This window comes from Pseudopipra pipra, chromosome 3, assembly GCF_036250125.1.
Source record: "Pseudopipra pipra isolate bDixPip1 chromosome 3, bDixPip1.hap1, whole genome shotgun sequence".
NCBI classification, from domain to species: domain Eukaryota; kingdom Metazoa; phylum Chordata; class Aves; order Passeriformes; family Pipridae; genus Pseudopipra; species Pseudopipra pipra.
In genome coordinates, this window is record NC_087551.1 from 80,327,682 (window position 1) to 80,347,518 (window position 19,837).

A 19,837-nucleotide genomic window follows, 5' to 3' on the forward strand; every position below is an offset into this window, starting at 1 on the left:
GAAGCAAAACCACTGCCCATAAGCCCTGTGGAACTGTGACTTCCACAGTCTGAGTAACGGAGAACAAAACCCAAAATCATCTTGGACCTTTTGTGCCCTCATGCATAATTTTTTTAAGATAAGGGCAACACTACGAAAGAAAGAAGTGTTTCTAAAATGTCTGTGTTTTAATTATTGAGGACAGATTTTAAGACAGCACACTAATGAAAAAGTATTCATTGTTTTTAAAGTAAGGTTTATTTGGGAGAAAATGAAGAGAAGCAAACACAGTTTAGACAACACAGGTTTCTGATAAATTTGTGCATTAGCTGCTCTCTAATAAAAAAGTATATAAAGTCAGCGCTTGAAGGGTTTTAGAGCATCCCCTAAAGCTCTGTGGCTGGTCAGAGATTCCCACTTAGACCAAAAATTTTCCCATGAAACAAGAACTCTAATTCTTTGGAATGTATGTTCAAAGTTTTATTTTTAATTCTATCTTCCAACAGCCATGAAATGATAAATAAATTCCAAAATCAACATGTTTCGAGTCTTGGAGGATACTTCAGTTCTGACAAAGCCAGTACCTTACATGAGAAATATTCTGAGAATTTATTATTACGGACCAACTCTGTGTAACCCAACTCACAGCAAACTGCCAAGTAGCCTTCACATCATGTGCTGAAAAATTTGAGTGTTTGATAGAGCAACTCATGAAAAGGAAGGGAGAGTCACACAAGGCAGCTCTGTCAGATTTTGCTGAACCTGAGAGAACAGAAATAAACTCATCTCTTTCTGAACCCTTGTTCTTGGCCATCATTTGGTCTTTTATTGGCTCCTTCCCTTCCACAGTCCTTTCCCTGCCTTTATAGGCTTTTGTTCTCCAGTTTAAGTTTCACTCATCCATACATCCCTGAAGGCGTTTGCTGTTATATTTTTTGGTTCAAATGAGTTTACAGGCTTGGCCCCTAAACTTCTGAGTCACCCAAATAGACATGTTAAAAAATTTAATTCAAGTGCTATGTTCCACAAGGATATAATCAGTTGATAAGAAGCTGATCTGAGCCTATACAGTAACGGAGAAAAAACATGATCACTCCATGCACATTCATATAAAAATATTTACCTCATTCATATTCCAAAACATCAAAAGATCCATGTCTTACATAGACTTTCATTTTCTTTAAAATCCAAGTAAGCTCCTTGCCTTGGGACAGAAGAGGTTTGAAAAAAAGACACAGAAAAATATTTCCCTATTTGCTGATAGTTTATTCCCTCTGCTTCCTTCTCCAGTACCACTGGCCCTGTTTCCCACCCTTTTAATAGTATCACCTTCTCCATGCCAAGGCTCCAGCCAGGGCTGAGCATGAGCTTCTCCAGGTCAGGGGACCTAAACCTCAGGGCAGCATGTCCCTGCCTGCACAGGTGGGAACCATAACCAACTCTTTGGCACAGAAACTCATTGCAACAATTAGCCAACTACTTTTCCTCACCTGATCCAACAACTGGTTCTAGTGTTACTTGTACAAGCACTGTTCACTTGCTATCCAACAGCCATAGGCTTGACATCCCAGTGTAACCCACAGTCCCCCCATCCTGCTCAGAAGGACCCCCTAAAACATGTGAGGACAAACCCACTACTCTTATTTACACTGAATTAGGGCTCAGACAATAGATTTCTTTATAAACATAGTTAACCACAAGAGAGACTGACTGTGACTTTCAGTCACAAAACAGTCTGTTCTCTGCATCCAGCCAGACTCCTCGATTTGGTTGTTTCCCCATCAGCACCAACTTATGTTTTGGTCAGTACATTCCTGATGGCAACAAGGGGCTAAAAGAGCGAGCTTTTGCCTGAATGCCTTCCCCCTGCACCCCCCCCACCCCCCCACAGGTGACAAGTCTGGAAGGCAGAGACAGAGGAAGGAAAAAGGCAAGGCAGAAGACAGAGAGGGAGTAAGCAATGGGGCCAGTGGCACCTCTGGGTGTTGGGGCACCCTGCAGGCTGAGGTGCTGCTGGTAGAGCTGCCTTGGCCACTTTGGAGCCCCATCCTGCTCTGCAGCCCCAAGGGCAGAGGTATGGCTTCAGGCTCCAGAGAAGCCATCCCTTCAGACATCCTGCCGCTGCTACAGTGGGAGGTTTCCTACATCACCGAAGATAAAACATCCAAATGGTATGTTTTATATATATATACCTTTTTTATTTCCTTGGGAGCCTTTCTAGGTGGCATTACCAAACCAGAATGCCCTCTGCAGTCTGTGATATCTTAAATCAGACCCTGCCTTTGGTCCCCCATTTTAAGTTCAAAACACTTTTTTTAAAAAAAAGGAAAAAACAAGCCCCATACTAGCTTACCTGTGTCAGTACCCACCTAAAAGGGTCAAGGAAGGCACTGACTATATTGGAACAGCACCTGCTTTAATTGGATTGGGATGAGACAGTATTAAATATTTCATCCTCAGAAATTCAGACCCTACATTCAGATACAAACCAGAAATTACTTTCTGGATATTTATGACATTGGAATTTTTTTTCCTTTTCTCTTTTTTTTAAATAGCATTCTAGTACAGCATTGTTTAGCTAAATACTTATATACCATTCTCAGTCCAAGAACTGCAAATGATGTGGAATTTATCATCAGGAATGTCAATGCTGAAACTATTCAATTCACAACACAAAAATTCTTCTAAAAGACTAACAGTTGCGAGGTCTGTTGACAGTGACTGCAGTGGCTAAGTAAAGCTGAAAATGAGATTTCAGGTGATCTTTGTGGATCCACTCCAGAGGATCTCTGCCCTCTTCTCCCCTGCAGAAGTTCCCTCTACAATCACCTTGGCTGGTATCCAACAGCAGCTCCATCCAGGGGGACCACGTGGCCTCTAGTAGGTAGAACATGGCACTGTGTGCTTGTAACTATTATAACAAACTCTCCTAGAGTTAAAATGCAAGGATTTGTTTTGGTTTTATCAGACAACACCTTTGATTTACTAACTTGGCAGAATTACCAGTTTAGTCACCTGGGAGGGAACAAAAGCGAGAGGAGCCAAGGGGCTCTGTTCAAATGGAAGCACAGGCTGTCTGTGAAGGTAGGCAATTTAGCACCACAAAGCAAACCAAGGGCTATGCTCAAGTTGAACTGCTGTTGCCTTCCTGCTGTTTCATACATAATCCTCACTCTCGCAACAAGTAATTTCATTTTGTTGTAGGAATGTGCCCTCTGGACTGATATTCAGGAAAACTATCAAAGATTCCAGGTGAATAGCTTAAGAGCAATCAAGTGTAGCATTTAATACAAAGCTTTACATGGCAAGACAAGTTCATAGAAAAAAAAATAAAAATCAAGCCAATCTCACCCAAGTTAAAGACTATTTTATATTACTGAAGGTAGGTCACACCCAATAATGAGAATAATCCAAGAAAAATTTTTGGTACCACACAACCCAGCTGGCTTGTCCCATCTGAGTCAAGATAATCACATGTGAAAACCAACACTGAAGACTTCTGGGTACTGACAGCTCCCACCAATGCATTCACATTTTTGGTTACTCAACAAACTGGATACCTGTCACTTCAGTTAGCAGCATACAGAGGAATTGCTCCAATCCCGGGCACTACAAGCAGCACCGCTTCTGAGGCTCGTTCCAGTGTGGAAAAGAGAGGTTGTGAGAGTGGAGCCAGGTACAGTCAGCGAGAGGCAGAAGAGCGCAAAGGGAGCCCATGCCATCAATAGAGCACAACCACTGAGTTTATCTGTAAGATCACAATCTCACTTCCCTTTCAGGAAGTGTCTTGTTTATTTAGCTTTTAATGGTATGGCATAAGGACTCGTGTATTTTATGGATAGATACCAAACTGGTATTATCAAAATAAACCATCTGTTTTATAAACCCACTATTTACAAAAACGGTTTCTGAAGTTTTTTTGTTTTGTTTTGTTTTTTTAACAAAAATTAAACTATACACCAATCTAAGTTACAGAAACAAAAATAACCTTTATAAGATCACATGTATAAAACAAGAAATGAAATGTGTTTTTATTTAAGGCAATACTGGGCTACTTCACAAATCACCACCTCAAATATATACACTGCTCCACACTACTAATTTTCTATCACATTCACAACGGATTCTTTAATACCAAATATTGTTTTAAATCTCCAATGTAGCAAACTATTTTTATTCATATTTCCATTTTTATTATGGAATCATAAATGCTTTGTATCCAATTAAAAGCAATGAAAAATGTAGCTATAAGAAAACTATTATATTTATGTGTTAACTACATATGAATAACATCCATAGATACTGGATGTCAAAATTTACAAAAATGAGTGTGTCAGTATGTTTAACCTATGAAATGTGATCTTATCCAGCTCCTCTTCTGTAAATAAATGCTTTATGCAAAATAAACTGGATATGACAGACTTAGCTAGCTTTAGTTCAAAAGTTCTTAATTTAAAATGACTGAAGGACAGTTTTAAAAACTTGCTCACTTAGTTACAAATTAAAATTCCGAATATAAATGTGTCATTTAATAGTTTAGACTTACAGACTGCTGGTGGCAGCAAATGATTTACAATAATAAATATATACAAAAAAATTGTATCTACAAATAAAGAGAACTGTTATACATGAGAAGTAACCTGGTGAAAGATACCAATCACAGACAACTCACAAAGATTTAGTTTATGGAAAGGACAATCTGATAGAAAGTTGAGGTCTTGATAAAGTATTTACAGAACTGAAGCAATTACTCTGTTCTTCAAGTCCCATAGGGATAAAAACAAATAAGACATTTACATGACTCATGTCATGTTTTTTGCTAGATTAAATCACTTCAAAATAAAAGAGCTCCACAGTCACTAGCATGCTTGATGGCTTCCTATTCAAAATAAATTCTATTACAGGTCACGGTTAAACACATTAGGTTTTCAGTATTTTGATTCCCCTTCCTCAGTACCCAAAACAATTACTTTTGCAGCTATAACCTCTGGATTATCCTCCCAACGTCCTTCAAGCCTTCTCAAACTGACAACAGGTTTCATTTCCTGAAGTTGCTCCAACAGACGCTCAGTGCAGTCTTTAAGAGTCTTGTCTAAAACTATCTTTACATTATCACCACATGGGAGCTGTGATGGGTTGGCAAACAGTACAAGGGTTTCAGTTTCAGAACATGACCAAGTGACATTATCACTTGCTACAGGGGTCTTCTCACTGGACTTCCGTGAGTTTGAATGGGATCCTTTTTTGGTTCCGCCACTGTGGAAGTCTCTTTCAGTGTTTTTCTTTTGTTTCACAGCAGACTCTTCAAGGAACTTGAGGAATGACACTTCAAAACCCATTGGCTTAAACGAGCTCCAGTCAAAAGCTGCAGGTTGCTCCTCGGCCGTTTGAATGGCAACAGCAGTCTCTTCCTCCCTATGCATGCTACTCACATCAACAGGCAGTGCTTCCTCAGTTTTTTCAGCTCTCTTTCTCTTATTCTGAGATACATTTTTTTCTTTATTTGCTCTTTTCAGGTTGTTTGATTTTTGCTTCTCTGAGGAGCAGGAGCCGGTCTCCTGCAAGTCACTATTTACAGTGGAAGAGATTTTTGCTTGATTTTCAGCAGTTGAGCAATCCTCATTAATTAGTTTAGTAATGAATAGTTCTGTCAGTTCATCCACTTCATCCTTCTCACCTTTTTCAGTTTCCTTTTGTGGTAAGGTAGTTGTGCTTGAATCATTATTGCTCATTATCAAACTCGGTTCAGGCTCTTTCACATCAGCTTTTTTATCAGTCTCCTCTTGCTCAGAAGAGGCTTCCTTAACCTGGGAGACAGACTGCTTTTTAGATACAATAAGGAGATTTCTGTGTTGGGAAGTAAATGCTTTGGACAGTTTGTGACATTTATAATGCCTTATTATGTTACTTTCACTTGTAACTACAGAGGAACATCCCTTTATCATACATGGATACTGAGTCATGAACCTGCTTGTACATTCCGATAAGGCATCGTTTCTACTCTTTATTGAATACACATACTTGCCACGTTTCAGTGAATAAGCCTTATTTTCTTGAACCTGTATTTCTTTTGAGTCGGTATTTTCCAAGCTCACGTTTTTCTTTCGTTTTGTTTTCACTGACAGCCTGTTACCTTCTTTTCCTGATCTGTTTTTGAGTCCTCTCTGTTTAGACTTCGACGGTTTCTCCTGATTTGCTTTGCTTGAAATGTTTTCCTGGCCCGGTGTCAGTCTCCTGGGTCTTATTAGATGATCTTTATGCCTGTCATTATGTTTGTTAAAAATATGCCTCAAGAGGTTAGACCTAGTAGCATAAATACGGTCACAGCCTTCACAGTCACATTTAAATACGCCATCATCTTCTACTTTGTTTGGCCTTATCTTAACACCGTGATCTGTCTCAAGATGCACAACGTAGTTAAGATATGCTGTAAACGAAGACTTACACTGAGACTGGTCACAAAAAAACCTTCCCACCTCTGGGGCCGATTTCATGTTTCCAATCTGCTCTGGGGTCATGTTGTGAAGCTTCATATAATGTTGTATCAAGCTGGTAACTTCCTGAAAGATGCGGGAGCAGTCACTCACCTCACACCTGAACTCTCTGATGGCAGGTTTGGTTTCCACCTCCTCTCGTTCCTCTTTACCTTGCTCAATCTCCTCCTCCACTTCAGCAGAGAAGGCAGGAAGGTCTGATTTGTGCACAGCTTGGTAGTGAAGGATTAGGTTTTGTTGTATTGTAAAAGCCGCAAAGCAGCCCTGATGGACACACCGGTATGGTCTGTAAGGGCTGTACCTTGTGGGAAACTCCAGAGACTTTGTTACAGTCTTCCTACCATTTCTCTCCTCTTTTTCCTTCCTGTGCTTCCTAACCTTGCGTGCTTTGGGTTGTGCCTCTGTGCTACCAAAAGAGGCTGCATTATGCTGCTCAAGCGGAACAGAAACCATTTGGGGAGGTTTTTCCAGTCTTTCAGAAATATTATTTTCTGGTAGAAGTTTTTCCAAGACTTCTACAGGCTCTACAACTTCCTTTATCTGAGCTTCTTTGACCAACGGAGCTACAGTTTTGTTTTCTGTTACTAGTGTCTGCGCAGTTTTTATTTCAACAGGTTGTGGGGCTGTGTTTACAATTTCATTTTGAGATCTTCTGCCATAAGGCCTTTTAATTTTTAATTTTACCATCTCCTCTGTTGTAAAATGATGTACAAGCTGACAGTGTGCTCGGAGATTAGAGTTCCTTGTGAATGTTTTTGGACAGGTAGCTACAACACATTTGAATGGGGCATACTTCAACTGATGTTTCTTGATTTCTAGTATCATTTCTGCAGTGTACTGATGAATCTTGCCATAGTGTTTAAATAATGCATCTTTTGTCATAGCACTGTAATTGCAGCCAGGATTCTGACATACAAAAGGTTTATTAACTCTATCACTAAACTGAATGTTACTTGCCTCTGGAGATATCTGAATGAGGGGCTTATTTTCAGTTGATACAACCGGGACTGCTGGTGCTAGTGTGTCTGCTGGAGGACACTGGGAAACAGTCTCAGAGATCTGAACAGGAGAATCATCTTCGAGCTTCAGTTTTTGCAAGCCCTCCAAAATTTCCAACATTTTAGTATCATCCTTTTGAGATGTCTCGGACTGAGCAGAACTACCCTTCGCAGCAGTGACATTCCCAGCGTGCACAGAAAACTGTGCAGGAGTGGGTAGTTTTACACTGGGTGCAGAATTTTCTGAGGAAGCCTGTGCACTATTTACTTGCAAGTTCTGTCCTGAATCAGCGATGGTATCCTGAATTTCAGTTTTCACCTCAAGTATCTGTGAATTCATAGCAGTTTTAATGATTTCCAAGGTTTTTTCAAAGTTCTGCATAACACTGTCTTCTGAAATCTGTTCCTCCGAATTTGCTCGCACACAAGAATTTACAGTCATCATTTGGGAATCCCCATTTTCACTTTTTACTGTTAAAGGGGGCAACACTCTATGAGCCTCGATATTTGTTTTGAAATTCTCTTTGATACTGGCCATGAATAACTGATTGTCAACGTTGAGTTTTTGCGTGAGATTTTCCACCACTGCTTGAGAGCCACAATTTGCAAGCAAGTTGGACTGAAAACCTTCTCCCTGTATTTTCATGTTTCCTTCAGTGCTTTTGGTTAGAAGTCCCAACACTGTTGCATTATTTACTGCTACCTTCTGTGATATACTGGGCACAAACAAAGGCGTAGTTGTTTTTCTCTTCCTCTTTGAAGAACTGGTTCCCTTCTTATTCAAGTTGCTTGATCCTGAATTCTTGGGACTACTTATAACTGAAACTCGTGAACTGTTCCCTGCAAAGTTTTGTGCTGTTGCAACAGTATTAGAAAATGAGCTAGGACACAAGCCTTTTTCAATGGTCTTTAGCATTAAGTCCTCTGTTGCAAAACCAGGCAAACTCTTGCATTCATGAGGCATTTTGGCACTGAGGGTCCTGTTTTGGTCTGTTAGCAGGGTGCTGGGGTTACAGACTGTCTGCAGCAGAGGGGACGTGGCTGAGTTGGGCAGAACAGCTGCATTTATCTGAGTCGTACCAGAGACACAACTTGTTGTCACTACGCGTGGAAGTACTTCTGTGTTATCAAAGGTACTCGGGATGCCTGCACTTTCCAAGGCTTGTTTTATAATTTGATTTCCTTCCTCATTCCCACTGGTATTAGTCACACTGGCTCGTGGAAACATAGTCTGCAGTAAGGCTGTGGAACGATTTTCAGCTGCAAGTAACTGGAGGAATGACGGATCTTTAAAACACGTTTCTGGATTGAAGGTAGACTCCTGGGGTTGCTGCAAGTTTAATGAATTTGAAGAAAGAATCATACTGGCAAGCAAAGATTGTCCATTAGCCTGCAGGGCTTCTGGAGAAATTTCTGATCCTTCAAGAGGCTTACAATAAGACCTCTTAGATAAGTGGCCACCAAGTGATCTAGGATTAGTGAAAACTCTGAAGCACCTGCTACAGATAAATTTGCCATCTCTAATTATTGCTGGCCACTTTGCCCGCTTGTTATGTTTTGGCTTCCTTTCTTTCCCATTTGGGCCCTGGCCACGATCTTTTTTCACCTTTTCTGAAGCTGGATGTTGAGAACTAGTTTCACTGAAGTTATTTTCATTACTCAATCGTGAGGGAAATATTTGATCAACACTTTCCTCTTTTGGGAAAACAGAACTCGTGTTTCCTTCTAGTTGCAATGAAAAGCTATTTGTGTTATTTTCCAGTTGTGAGAAGACTGAATTTGGAGGATTCTCTGCTGACGAAGGAAACAGAGACATTGGACCATTTTCTGCAGGCAAAGGAAGAAAAGGATCTGAACTGCCATCAATATTCAGAGGCATAACTGTTTTTGCTAAATCATCCAACTGGGAAGGTAAGGTTGCACCAGAAAGATTTTCCATTTGTGAACATAAAACACTCTCAGGCTCACTTTTAATACGAGTAGACAAACTTGGATTTATGACACTTTCCACTACAGGCAACATAGGATTGGCCAAATTTTCTAGGTGGGTTGGGAAAAGAGAACTTGAGACATGTTGCACTTGACTGGAACAGGTGGGATTCAAATTTGATTTGTTCTGTGCAGTAAAAGCAGCACCACTGAGATTGCCCACTTGCGATGGCGTAAGATACACAACCTTCCCATCGTTCGGCACATTTTGCAGATTGCTGGATTTTCGTGGTTTCTTATTTTTACGCTGCATTTTAAAAGCAGCATATTCGTCAGGGTGTGCTGCCTTCATATGTTTGCCAATGCTCTGTGACGAGTTGTATGTTCGAGTACAACCTTCAACCTGACAATTAAATTTCTGAACTGGGGTTGCTGGTAACACAGCTGGAACTAGAGAGTTATTTATGTTAGGCTGTGATGGAATAAATGTAATACTTTCTAAAGTTTTTAAAGGCAGGTTATATAGATTAGCTGCAGCTTTAATACTGTCTTCAAGTTCAAGTTTGGAAATGGGTAGACTATTTCGATATCCTGTCTGATTCTGCGTGCTGAATGGATTTACAATGCTTACTTGTCTTTCTAAGCTTTTTGATTCAAGGGTTTCTGGTTTTAGTGTGTCTGAGGTCACAGAAACAGTCTGAATATTCTGAGCCTGACTGAGACAGTCTTCTTCCTTTCTCTCTTGGAAAACTGGAAGACAAGAGTCAACTGATGGGCACAACTGCTGCACTCCAGGTTTAGCAGTATCTACTTTACTGGCAATAGCACCCAATTTACCTCTTTTTGCAAAATTATCTCGGATCTTCTGGTTAACAACAGATAGCTTCATGCTGCCTGCTGGAACTGTCACTTCTGTTTTCACTGAGCCTATAGGAGACTGCTCTAAACCAGCGCTAGGCAAGGAATCGCCTTGCTGCAGTATACTCGTCGGCGCATTTACACTTTCATTCCCTACTGGCTCTGCTTTGATTTGGTTCCAAACAACATTTTCTTCTTCAGTGGAACTACTTCGGTTGTCAGATGGAGGAGATGTCATTTCCTGTTTAACAGTAACTCCACTGGTGTTTTCATTAGCTTTAGAAGATTGACTAAGATTGGACTGATTATTTTGGTTTTCAGGCTGCTGCTCTGTTTCAGGCTGCTTGCTGTGATCCTCAACATGCTTTTCCAATTCATTCTGTGAACGGTATACCTTTCCACAGCCTGTGACTTTGCAGGTATAGGTATTATAGTGTTGTGCTTCATGATCATAGAGTAAATAGGCTTCAGAAAACACTCTGCCACATTTAGGAAACATACACTTAGCTCTGAAGACTTGATGCTCTCTTCTGTGTGTCAGTAGCTCAGCATAACTGTTAAAACCAGCCTTACATTTCATCTGTATGCAGATATAAGGCTTGCTGCCACAGTGCATTTGTAAATGATCGTTCAGGTGAGTAACACTTACAAAATGTCGTCTACAGTACTGGCAAATCACTTTTTTGCTTTGCATTTCAAGAAAACGTTTAGCTTCTTCGTTATCTTTATGCCCCTTTGCGTGTGCTATTAGATTTTTAAAATATTTAAAACCTTTTTTACAAAATGTTACAGGGCACGTGAACTCATTAACAGGGAGTGGCTTTTGAACTGGCACTATATCTGGTACATAAGGTTTATCTTTGTCATCATTTTCATCATCTGAGCCATCATTATCATTAAACACAATAAAGTCTGTTGAATAGAGACTGTTCTTCTTAATGGGTCGCTGCTCCTGTTTGGATACAGAATTAGTTTTCTGATTCTCATTGGCAGTTGCAATTTTAGGAGGTCTTCCCAGTCTTCTCAGTGGTTTCATAGCAGCTAATCTCTCTTTGCTGGATTTTTTAACATGCAAAGTTACATGGGGAACAAAGTTTTCTTTAGAATTAAAATTTTGGGCACAAATAGGGCAACTGTAAATTCCATCTTTATAATGTTTTTGTGCATGTCTAACTATTCTATGACCTAGGAATTCTTTGTCACATAACACACAATACTGCATATAAGCTTGCCAGTTCCTAAATCTAGCTGATATGAACCCCCTCTCTCTGAGCTTTTTGATTTCTCTCTTTTTCTGCTTTTCATCTCCGATACCCTTAAGAAGGCTTGTAGCTTCATCAAGGCCAGCAAGCCCATTCATAGAAGTTTCTTTAGTCTCTTCTTGGCAATCCTCAACCTTCTCATAAACTTCACTATCATTTAGTTCATCTATTGAGGACACGATGGATGCCTCCTCTCCCATAAGTGCCAGACACTGACGCTTTAGAGTTTTCCAGTCCCAGAACTCTGGATCAAAAGGCCACTGAGTTTTCAGCACAAGCAAGAGCTCACAGCGCAAAGAATTTGGTATTGGAAGATTCTCTTCATCATACTTCTGGTCAGGCTGATTATACAGCATTTCAACAGCATAATATGCATCCACAGTGGGTTCGAGAAGAAATTCACTCAGTTGACAAGCACGTTTAACTTCCAAATCATCTGGAAGTAAGCAGGAGATGGTCTTGCAAATAGATATCTTGACATCTGCATTTTCACTGGATTCCAAGCGCAATGCTTTCACACATAGTTCAATGCAGGTTGCAAGTCCAGCACCATCAATCTGTAAAAGCAAGACTAATTTTACTAAGTCAGCTTATCATAACCCTTTCTATACTTGTAAGTGAAAGATGTCATTATTCAATCCTAAGTGTCAGAAAAAATGCATCTAGAGTTCACAGTAATACTTTTCACTTTAAGAAACATAATGGTTTGCCTTTTGATGCTACTCCTTAGGTTGCATAATATGTCTTCATGCTATGACAAAAATGTGGAAGTTTACATACAACTAAAAGACAAATTAATTCTATGTTCTGTCTAGTTTGAGGACTTTAGGACTGTATGTTAGAGGTGTTCATTTTATATTAGAGCAACACTGAGCCTTTTCATTAAACAAAGCCTGTCAGCTGAGTCACAGTTATTGCAGAAGAGCTTCTGTGAAGCATTAACACTGTGTAGAATTCAAATGGTAAACAGTGCTACAAGTTAAAGAAAAACACAATCTTCAGAAAGTTCTATAATTTGGAAATCACTTAAGGTAAAAAGGTTTATTTTTATTTTTAAAGATTATGACATTTCAAAGTCAACTGACCTCAACTGAACACATGGCTTCAGTCCAATTGAAAGCATTAAACATAGTTAAGTATAGTTAAATGTTCTATCATTTGAATGTTCCAAAGGTCATGTGGTCTTTTCTCATTCATACCTTCAGGCAACATCATTTACATTTACATCGACTTTACAAACTCTCTATGCTGCCAGGGCTGCACAGAGAGGCTGTGGTATACATGAGAATAAAGTCCAGCGAATTTATGAATGCACCAGTTTACTACCTAAGTGGTCTCCAATTTCTGCCATCAGTGAAATGATCCACTACTCACTGGAAAAAAATGAATATGGCATGGAACAGACAGAGCTCTTAATATCATAAGACTCCGTGGAAGTTATTTTCCTCCCCCCCCTAATTCCAATTTATTTCAGATCTTTGGAAAAAAACAATCCTTAAGATTAGATGATCATGATTAGCAATACCAGAACACTGCAAAAGGAAAACTGGAATTTTTATTCTTAGAATTAATATCCTGACTTACAGAAATCTCCCAACTAAAAAGCTTCGTAAGAGCTCAGTTTAACTATCAATATTAAATATTGCAACTACTAAGGAAATTAAGAAAATTAGAAGGTGAGGTTAGCCGAGATATATGAACAGTTTTAATACAACATTGGATCTAAGTCCACAAAAGGCAAGTATTTAATTTATTAAAATAAGCAATTAAAAAGGGTTTCTTTTTTGTAATTTCTTTTTTCTTTTTAAGCTTTCTGTAATTTTACTTTTCTTATATATTATTATACACCCTTCATTTCCTTGCCTCATAAGCTTTTCCTCTCCATTTTCTGTAATTTCTGAAATACAGAAAATAATGATGAGGAATGTTAGGGCCTGCTTACAGAAAATACCTCATGTAGAGGACACGGGCAACAGTAAAGGCTAATAGCCTCACCTTCAGTGTCTCCTTCATCCCAGTTGCTGGCAGTCAGCTTTTCTGTCTACTGGCCCTGCCCCCTGCACCCATTTTTTTCCAAAGAAACAAGGAAGCTTTAATGATTCAAAATGAATCAACTTTTAATGTAGAAGGAAGTTGCTACAGCCTTTCCTAAAACCAGTTAGGATTGCCCCAAGGTTGACGCTGTACAGCAAGACAGGCTATCCAAGAAGCTTTCATAAATTTTCCTGATTACAGTTCTATTAAAAGTGCCAAAAATATTCTTTTACGAGTATCCTTACCTCTGAATTAATTACTTTAATCAGGAAGAAAATGTGATAAACAGTCTTAGTTAACACAGATAGTTGACGACATCTCTCTAGATACACTTGAATAGAAGGCTCTACCCTTTGCTGCAGTTTACTCCAGAAAAGAGTCAGTTCCCTAGAACAAGAGAACAATATTTCAGGGCCAGCAATGTAACCACTGATCTGATCACAAGAAATGCAAGGCTGAGAACAGTTTCCATTTTGTCTTTGGAAAAGGAAAAAATCTGAATTTATTCAAACATTACCTTAGCAAGAAAAGCTTTTATTAAAATACCCATGCTATTAGTATCTAAATTTAAAAATTATGACAATGACTCAGTTCCAGAAGGCCAGTTCAGAATAAAACCAGTATTACCATACTTTATGCTACATAATTTACAGACTCATGATGTGGTCTTAAAAAAAAAAAAAAAGAAAGGTCTCACACAGTAGTTTGACTGGAACTGTACGCTCCTGAACTTTTACTAATTAATAACTGCTATAGAAGACTGCCTTTTCTCTGTGGTAGATGCATTCTTTTTCCTCAAGTTGCTCTGCTTTAAGAGCTGAATCTGACTGTGATTTAGTGAGAAATTAGCCCCCCAACACCAAACAGTAATTATCATCTACTTTATCTCACTACTTCATTCCTCCTAAGGTGCAAATAGCCAAGAGTTCCTAGCACCTTGTGGAATGGTGTAACCCCCTAACTTTTACCAGAATCTCTTGAAGCAAAATCCTGCATTAGCAGTTTTCTCCTGCTGCTGCACATAAAAAGATGCACAAACAAAGCTAATCCTTCAGGAATTGTACAGGTTTGCAAGTTAGCAGATGGAAATTCAGACTCTAACAGCTCAAATATCTGCCAACAAAGACCAGTTATTTGCTCCCACATTAAAGAAAGCAAGCCCTAAACAACAAGTATCTTTATCTAAATTATTACTGTAGTTATAGTAGTAAAGAGCTCCTCCTTTAATAAAAGTGCATTAGAAAAAGAAACATTGTGTTATTACAGAAGGACAAATGGGAACAATACTTACCCATTAAATGTTGACATAATGTTGACTAGTTGCCTGCAGATATTAAATTTCTTATTTCTACAGAAAAATTATTAACCAGCTATTGGTATTTGCCTCATCATATGTTTGGCCTTCAAATTCTCATAATGGACGCTAATCTTGCAAAATCCTTTTTTTTTTTTTTAAGCTCTCCAAGAGCCTTATCTCCCCCCTGTTTAGCTCACAGATTTTATCAGCTGAAGAAAGTTCACTTATGGATTATGTATCAGCTCTAACTTTTCCAGACCAAATTTTTGTTCCACTAGACAAAAACAAGATTCAAACTCACCAGGCACAGTACATCTCCCCTTGCTGCAGCTGGCGAGATAGAAATGCTGCACATAAAATTAGAGCACTTTTTTCATCTCCATCAGATTCTAGGTTACAGATCATTTCCAGAGCATCTTTGCAATCCACTTCTGTAATCTAGAAGGGAGGAAAGGATAAAACAAGAAAAGAACAAGACTAAGAAAGTGTTTTCAATTTCAGTCATCTGAGCCTTTGCAAAAAGACAGTAATTTAGAACTTGGTGAATATTTAGATGAGCTTAAAAAACAAATCAGTACATTCCCAGGCAGATTGTCAAAACTGACTATGCCACCAGAAAAACCGTTTTATTAAAGTGAATATAAACTTGTTTCTCAGACATATGACTTATTTGTATCTACTGTCCCAGTAACCTAAGAATTTTGAAGTTAATTACTAATATATATTACATTAATCTTATAATTGTGATACACAGATTTATAGCTTTAAATTGCAGCCTAACACAGAAATAAAACTACCTGAAATTCTAACTCAGTTTACTTGTCCCTGATGTTACTACTGCTTAATACTACAGCTGGGTGATCTGAAGTTTAACACAAATGTTCCAGTATTTTTAAAAAAAATCAAAGATACAAAGGAAAAGGAAAGCTGTACATTAAGAAGCAGGTCAACTGAATGCTCTTCTAGAAGAACACTACAGTCTCTAGAATATAATTTGTTTGTTCAAGTTCTTAGTTTCATGGCAAATCAAAGGAAAAACCACATTTGCCCAGTAGTACTAGACAGCTGTATCAGTACTGAACCAGCGCACTTGTTATAACAACTACTGTCTAATTTGATTCTCAGCAGACTGGCCTGATTACATCAATTAGTGCATCTGGCAGGACATGCTAGTATTTATTCTTTGACACCAGCAGCTAAAGAATAGTTTGACCATGGTAGCAGCACTGTTGGAATTCTCTCTTCAGAAATCACAAGACCCTCCAAAGCAAGAACCAGAAGTGTCCACTCAAACACCCATGTGGTTTGGATAAGTACTTTGGATAAGGTGGCAGCACAGCTGCATTGGGCACCATGGCATCCAGCTACTGCTCCAACAATCAAACTACAATGTCAAACAGTACAACTACTCATTTTTACCTCTAAATTGACACTTTGGGAATATACTCATAACCTTTCACTGAACGTCATTTGAGGTTTAATAACCTCAAAGTCATCCTCTAAAGAAAACTGCCTTTCTTAAGATGGAACAGTATAACTGTTATAGCAATTTAGACTGAAGGTCTGCTTTGCTCAGTGCCCCATCTCAGACAGGGACTATCAATTAAAAGCTTAGAGAAGAATATGGCAAATTGAACTACTTACAATAACAGAATTTTTTTCATGAAAAAAATTCAACCTCTCAGACTTCCTAAGGGACCCAGTTTTCAACAAAGGTCTGTGTAGGTCCAGCCATGAAGTCTGTCAGTCTAGCATTTCACATACTGCAGACCTGAATTCTTCACATTATTGAAGCAAACTACTAGACTAATTCAAGCTGAAAATGACCTCAAATGCTACTTTTCTGCCTAACAGATATAAAAATTTTCACACCACTAATATAGTTTTTTACAGTTTATTTTTTTTTACAATTTTCTTGCTGTTCTCACACTACAAAATTACTGTCCTTCTCAGTTCATAAGTCCACCTTGACATGTTAAAGCATATCTGCCTTCTCTTGGTGATCTTTCCAGAATGATTAGTAATACTGGAAACATTGCTGCAAGCTGAAGCTGCAAATCTAAGCAATCCAAGCAATCCAAAGATTGGAAATATCTGAATTAGGTTCTCTGTGATAACTCAATTTGAACTTCACGGTACATTATGGCATCCAAAGAAAAAAGGCTCCCCCCCCCTTCCTTTTGGGGATTCACAGTTCATTCACTGAACGAGCCCATTCTGCTCTGGGAGCACGGTGGGGCTGAGTAATGAAGGGGAGCATATTTGCAGGCTCATAAATTCCAAGTTCCATTGAATGTCTTCAAGAAACAAGGATAAGACTGCATAGCCCTTTCACAGCCCCTCCTGAGCCTGTTCGGGCAGGGTTTGCAGCAGTTAGAGCTGGGAGAGCAAGACAAATCCAATCCTACTGAGCTGAAGAACAAGGTCAGTGAGAAGCTGTCATCTTGGAATTTAGTCTATAACTAGGGTAGGAAACTTTTTCAGCTCAAATCAGTGTATAGCTTTCATCTCTTTATGATCAACTGCAATATGCTTAATACTTTTTATTAACATAAAAAGACAGCAATAACAAAAAGACAGTAGAGATACAGACAGACAAGAAAAGCGACAATTGCAGTTAATTATCCTTTAAGAAGGAAAAAAGCTCAGCTAAAACTTTGGGATGGGATGAGAAATGAAGATGCCATCTGAAAGAATGCAAAAGAGCAAAACTGTCATCTCCTCTTTGACTTCTGAATTTAAATTAGAAGGATTTTATATTACAAACCAGATAAAGTATCTGATTTCACCTTCTATCGCACCCAGGAATTTGGGTCAAAAGAGGTTACATTTATTCTCTGAACTGCAAGTAGCATCTAAAGGGCCCCATTCTATGTATTAGGTACACAAAAAGCTATAGCTAGAATAGTAAGAATCAGAAAACCATTATCTTCATCTTACTAATGCAATCTGAGGCAGAGTTTTAAAATACTTCAAGTAAAATTAAAAAAGTTGTGGCAGAGAAATGCCTACAAGCAGAAAATGCCTACTAGCAACTTAATATTAACACTCCCACAAGTGTTTTGAGTCATGACTACTCAGCTTAGAATTGACTTAAATGAAAAAACAAAATACCAAAAATATCTTTAGATCATATTTTAAGAGAAAAACCTCTTCTACAGAAAACGATCCTATGATTAGTGATTTTATTATCATTAAAGAAATGAGCCTAAAAAAAAAAAAAATCCTTCAGTTTTTTACTTACTTCTTCCATTAGCTTTTCATTTGGTGATCCTGAACAAAGACAGACCAGGTAGGTTTGTTTGAAATTGCCTTTTGCACTGATTTCTGGATGGTCAGAGCAGAGTTTTGCCAGGGCAGTAGCTTGCGTTAATTGCTTTGTTTTCATTAGGTGCTTAATACGCATATCCAGCAGGACAGGGCCTTCAGACACTAAAAATTCATTCACTTAAAAAAAAAAAAAAAAGCCAAAACATTATATGCATGTTGCAGAGTTAACAGACGACATTTACTCATTTACGGTTGACCCCTGAAATTTATACAAATCAAAACAGTCACAAAAGGTACGAAGCAAAGATGAGGAAAAGCTTCTGTGTGAACTGTACTTCTTTATCGTAAGAATTCCCTGTCACAGGCCTTTTATCTACTTGCAGATTTTAATTAATTCTAATTTCTTGGCAAAACAGATACACAAAACAAATTTAGAAAGCACATAAATATTAAAATATTTAGATACCCTTTAATTATAGCTCTACAGAAAGGCAACACAAAGCCACTGCTCTCACATCCTTTGTACATTTGTGCTACACCTTTGCTAACAGTTGCCTTTTAAAGATCTTGCTATTAAAGGATATATCTGAACTGCTTTTTATTGGTGTTACGTTTTGTATACACATCCATAGAATGCAGTCAAACTTATTGAGAAGATTTTCAATACAAATAAGTTTCCTACAAAAAGAGGCTTATCTTGTATACATTTGACTGTGCATAGTTTAAAACTTATAAGACATGGGTATTACCTGTATTTTTCAGATATGCTCCTACCAGAGTTAAACTCTGTAGTCTATCCTAACAACTCAACTCTAGGTGCTCTAGGGGAAGGCATAAGAATCCTACAAAAAAGGGGAGCACAGGTTAACAGTCCTATTCTTAAATATACATCTTGAGTCTAATCCAGATCTTCAAGACCAAAACTGTTTCAGCTTTGAAGCATGAGGTGTAGTACTACCTTCAAAATATTTAAAGTCAGTTATTAAAACTAGACACCTAGGCAATCACTTTTGCTTAATTCTTTTGACATCAAACCCTCCCTGAGGCAACTGTTTCCTCAACGTGGATATACACTGAATAAAAAAATATTTTGGTTTTCAATTATCCATATTTCAATTTCATGACATATTCTCAAATCTTTTAAAATCAGCAGAATTCAGAATTTTCTACTGGTTTTTGTTTCCATTCTTCCGTGAAAAACAGCAGATCCATTATACACTTTCACTAATAGGGTAAAATGTTGATCTTTTCTAAATAAGCTTTTTTCCAGCCTTTGAGTATTTTCATCCCCCCTTCCCGAAACCTTTCAGAGGCATTTCCACTGCTCACTTTCTGACACATCTTGGTAGAAACCTTCATGATATTAATCTTAATTTACTCACCCTTAATTTCACTTGAATCATGTTACCCGTTTACTTAATTAATGTTTTCTTGACTTTTAAAGTCCTGTTTGGTCTTAATGAAATAAGTATTTTCAGCATGTCAAAAATTGTGTCTCTAGTATTTGGAGTCTTAGTATATCAAACATGAAGTTTACTAAAGGAAAAATAATTATCTCATTTTATTCTTTGCTTCCTCCCATCCTAGTTAGTTTTTGATTCATGACTGTCATTTTATCTCATGATTTCTCCTTTTTCTAGCTACTTATACAGAATATTGCTAAAAGTCCATCTTGAAATTGAAATTAGGTCAACTGTGTTCTTTATCACTTTAGTA

General features: G+C 38.2%; 2 protein-coding genes across 3 annotated transcripts in view; one reads left to right on the top strand and one right to left on the bottom strand.

The window, feature by feature from the left end:
• The window catches only part of CGA (glycoprotein hormones, alpha polypeptide), a 349,628-nt gene that overhangs the window by 260,850 nt on the left and 68,941 nt on the right, over nucleotides 1-19,837 (top strand). The window lies entirely within an intron of this gene.
• ZNF292 (zinc finger protein 292) overlaps nucleotides 219-19,837 on the bottom strand; it is a 59,633-nt gene continuing 40,014 nt past the window's right edge. Inside the window, exons 1-5 of one of the 2 annotated variants that reach the window (XM_064650008.1) lie at nucleotides 18,871-18,959; nucleotides 18,096-18,298; nucleotides 15,153-15,289; nucleotides 13,800-13,941; nucleotides 219-12,077 (exon numbers count right to left, since the gene is read on the bottom strand). In XM_064650008.1, coding sequence (XP_064506078.1) covers nucleotides 4,908-12,077; nucleotides 13,800-13,941; nucleotides 15,153-15,289; nucleotides 18,096-18,257 — 7,611 coding nt within the window. In that variant the 5' untranslated portion in view covers nucleotides 18,258-18,298; nucleotides 18,871-18,959 and the 3' untranslated portion in view covers nucleotides 219-4,907. Of the gene's footprint in view, nucleotides 12,078-13,799; nucleotides 13,942-15,152; nucleotides 15,290-18,095; nucleotides 18,299-18,870; nucleotides 18,960-19,837 lie in introns of those variants that run through there. The other variant, XM_064650007.1, reaches the window with a different exon arrangement.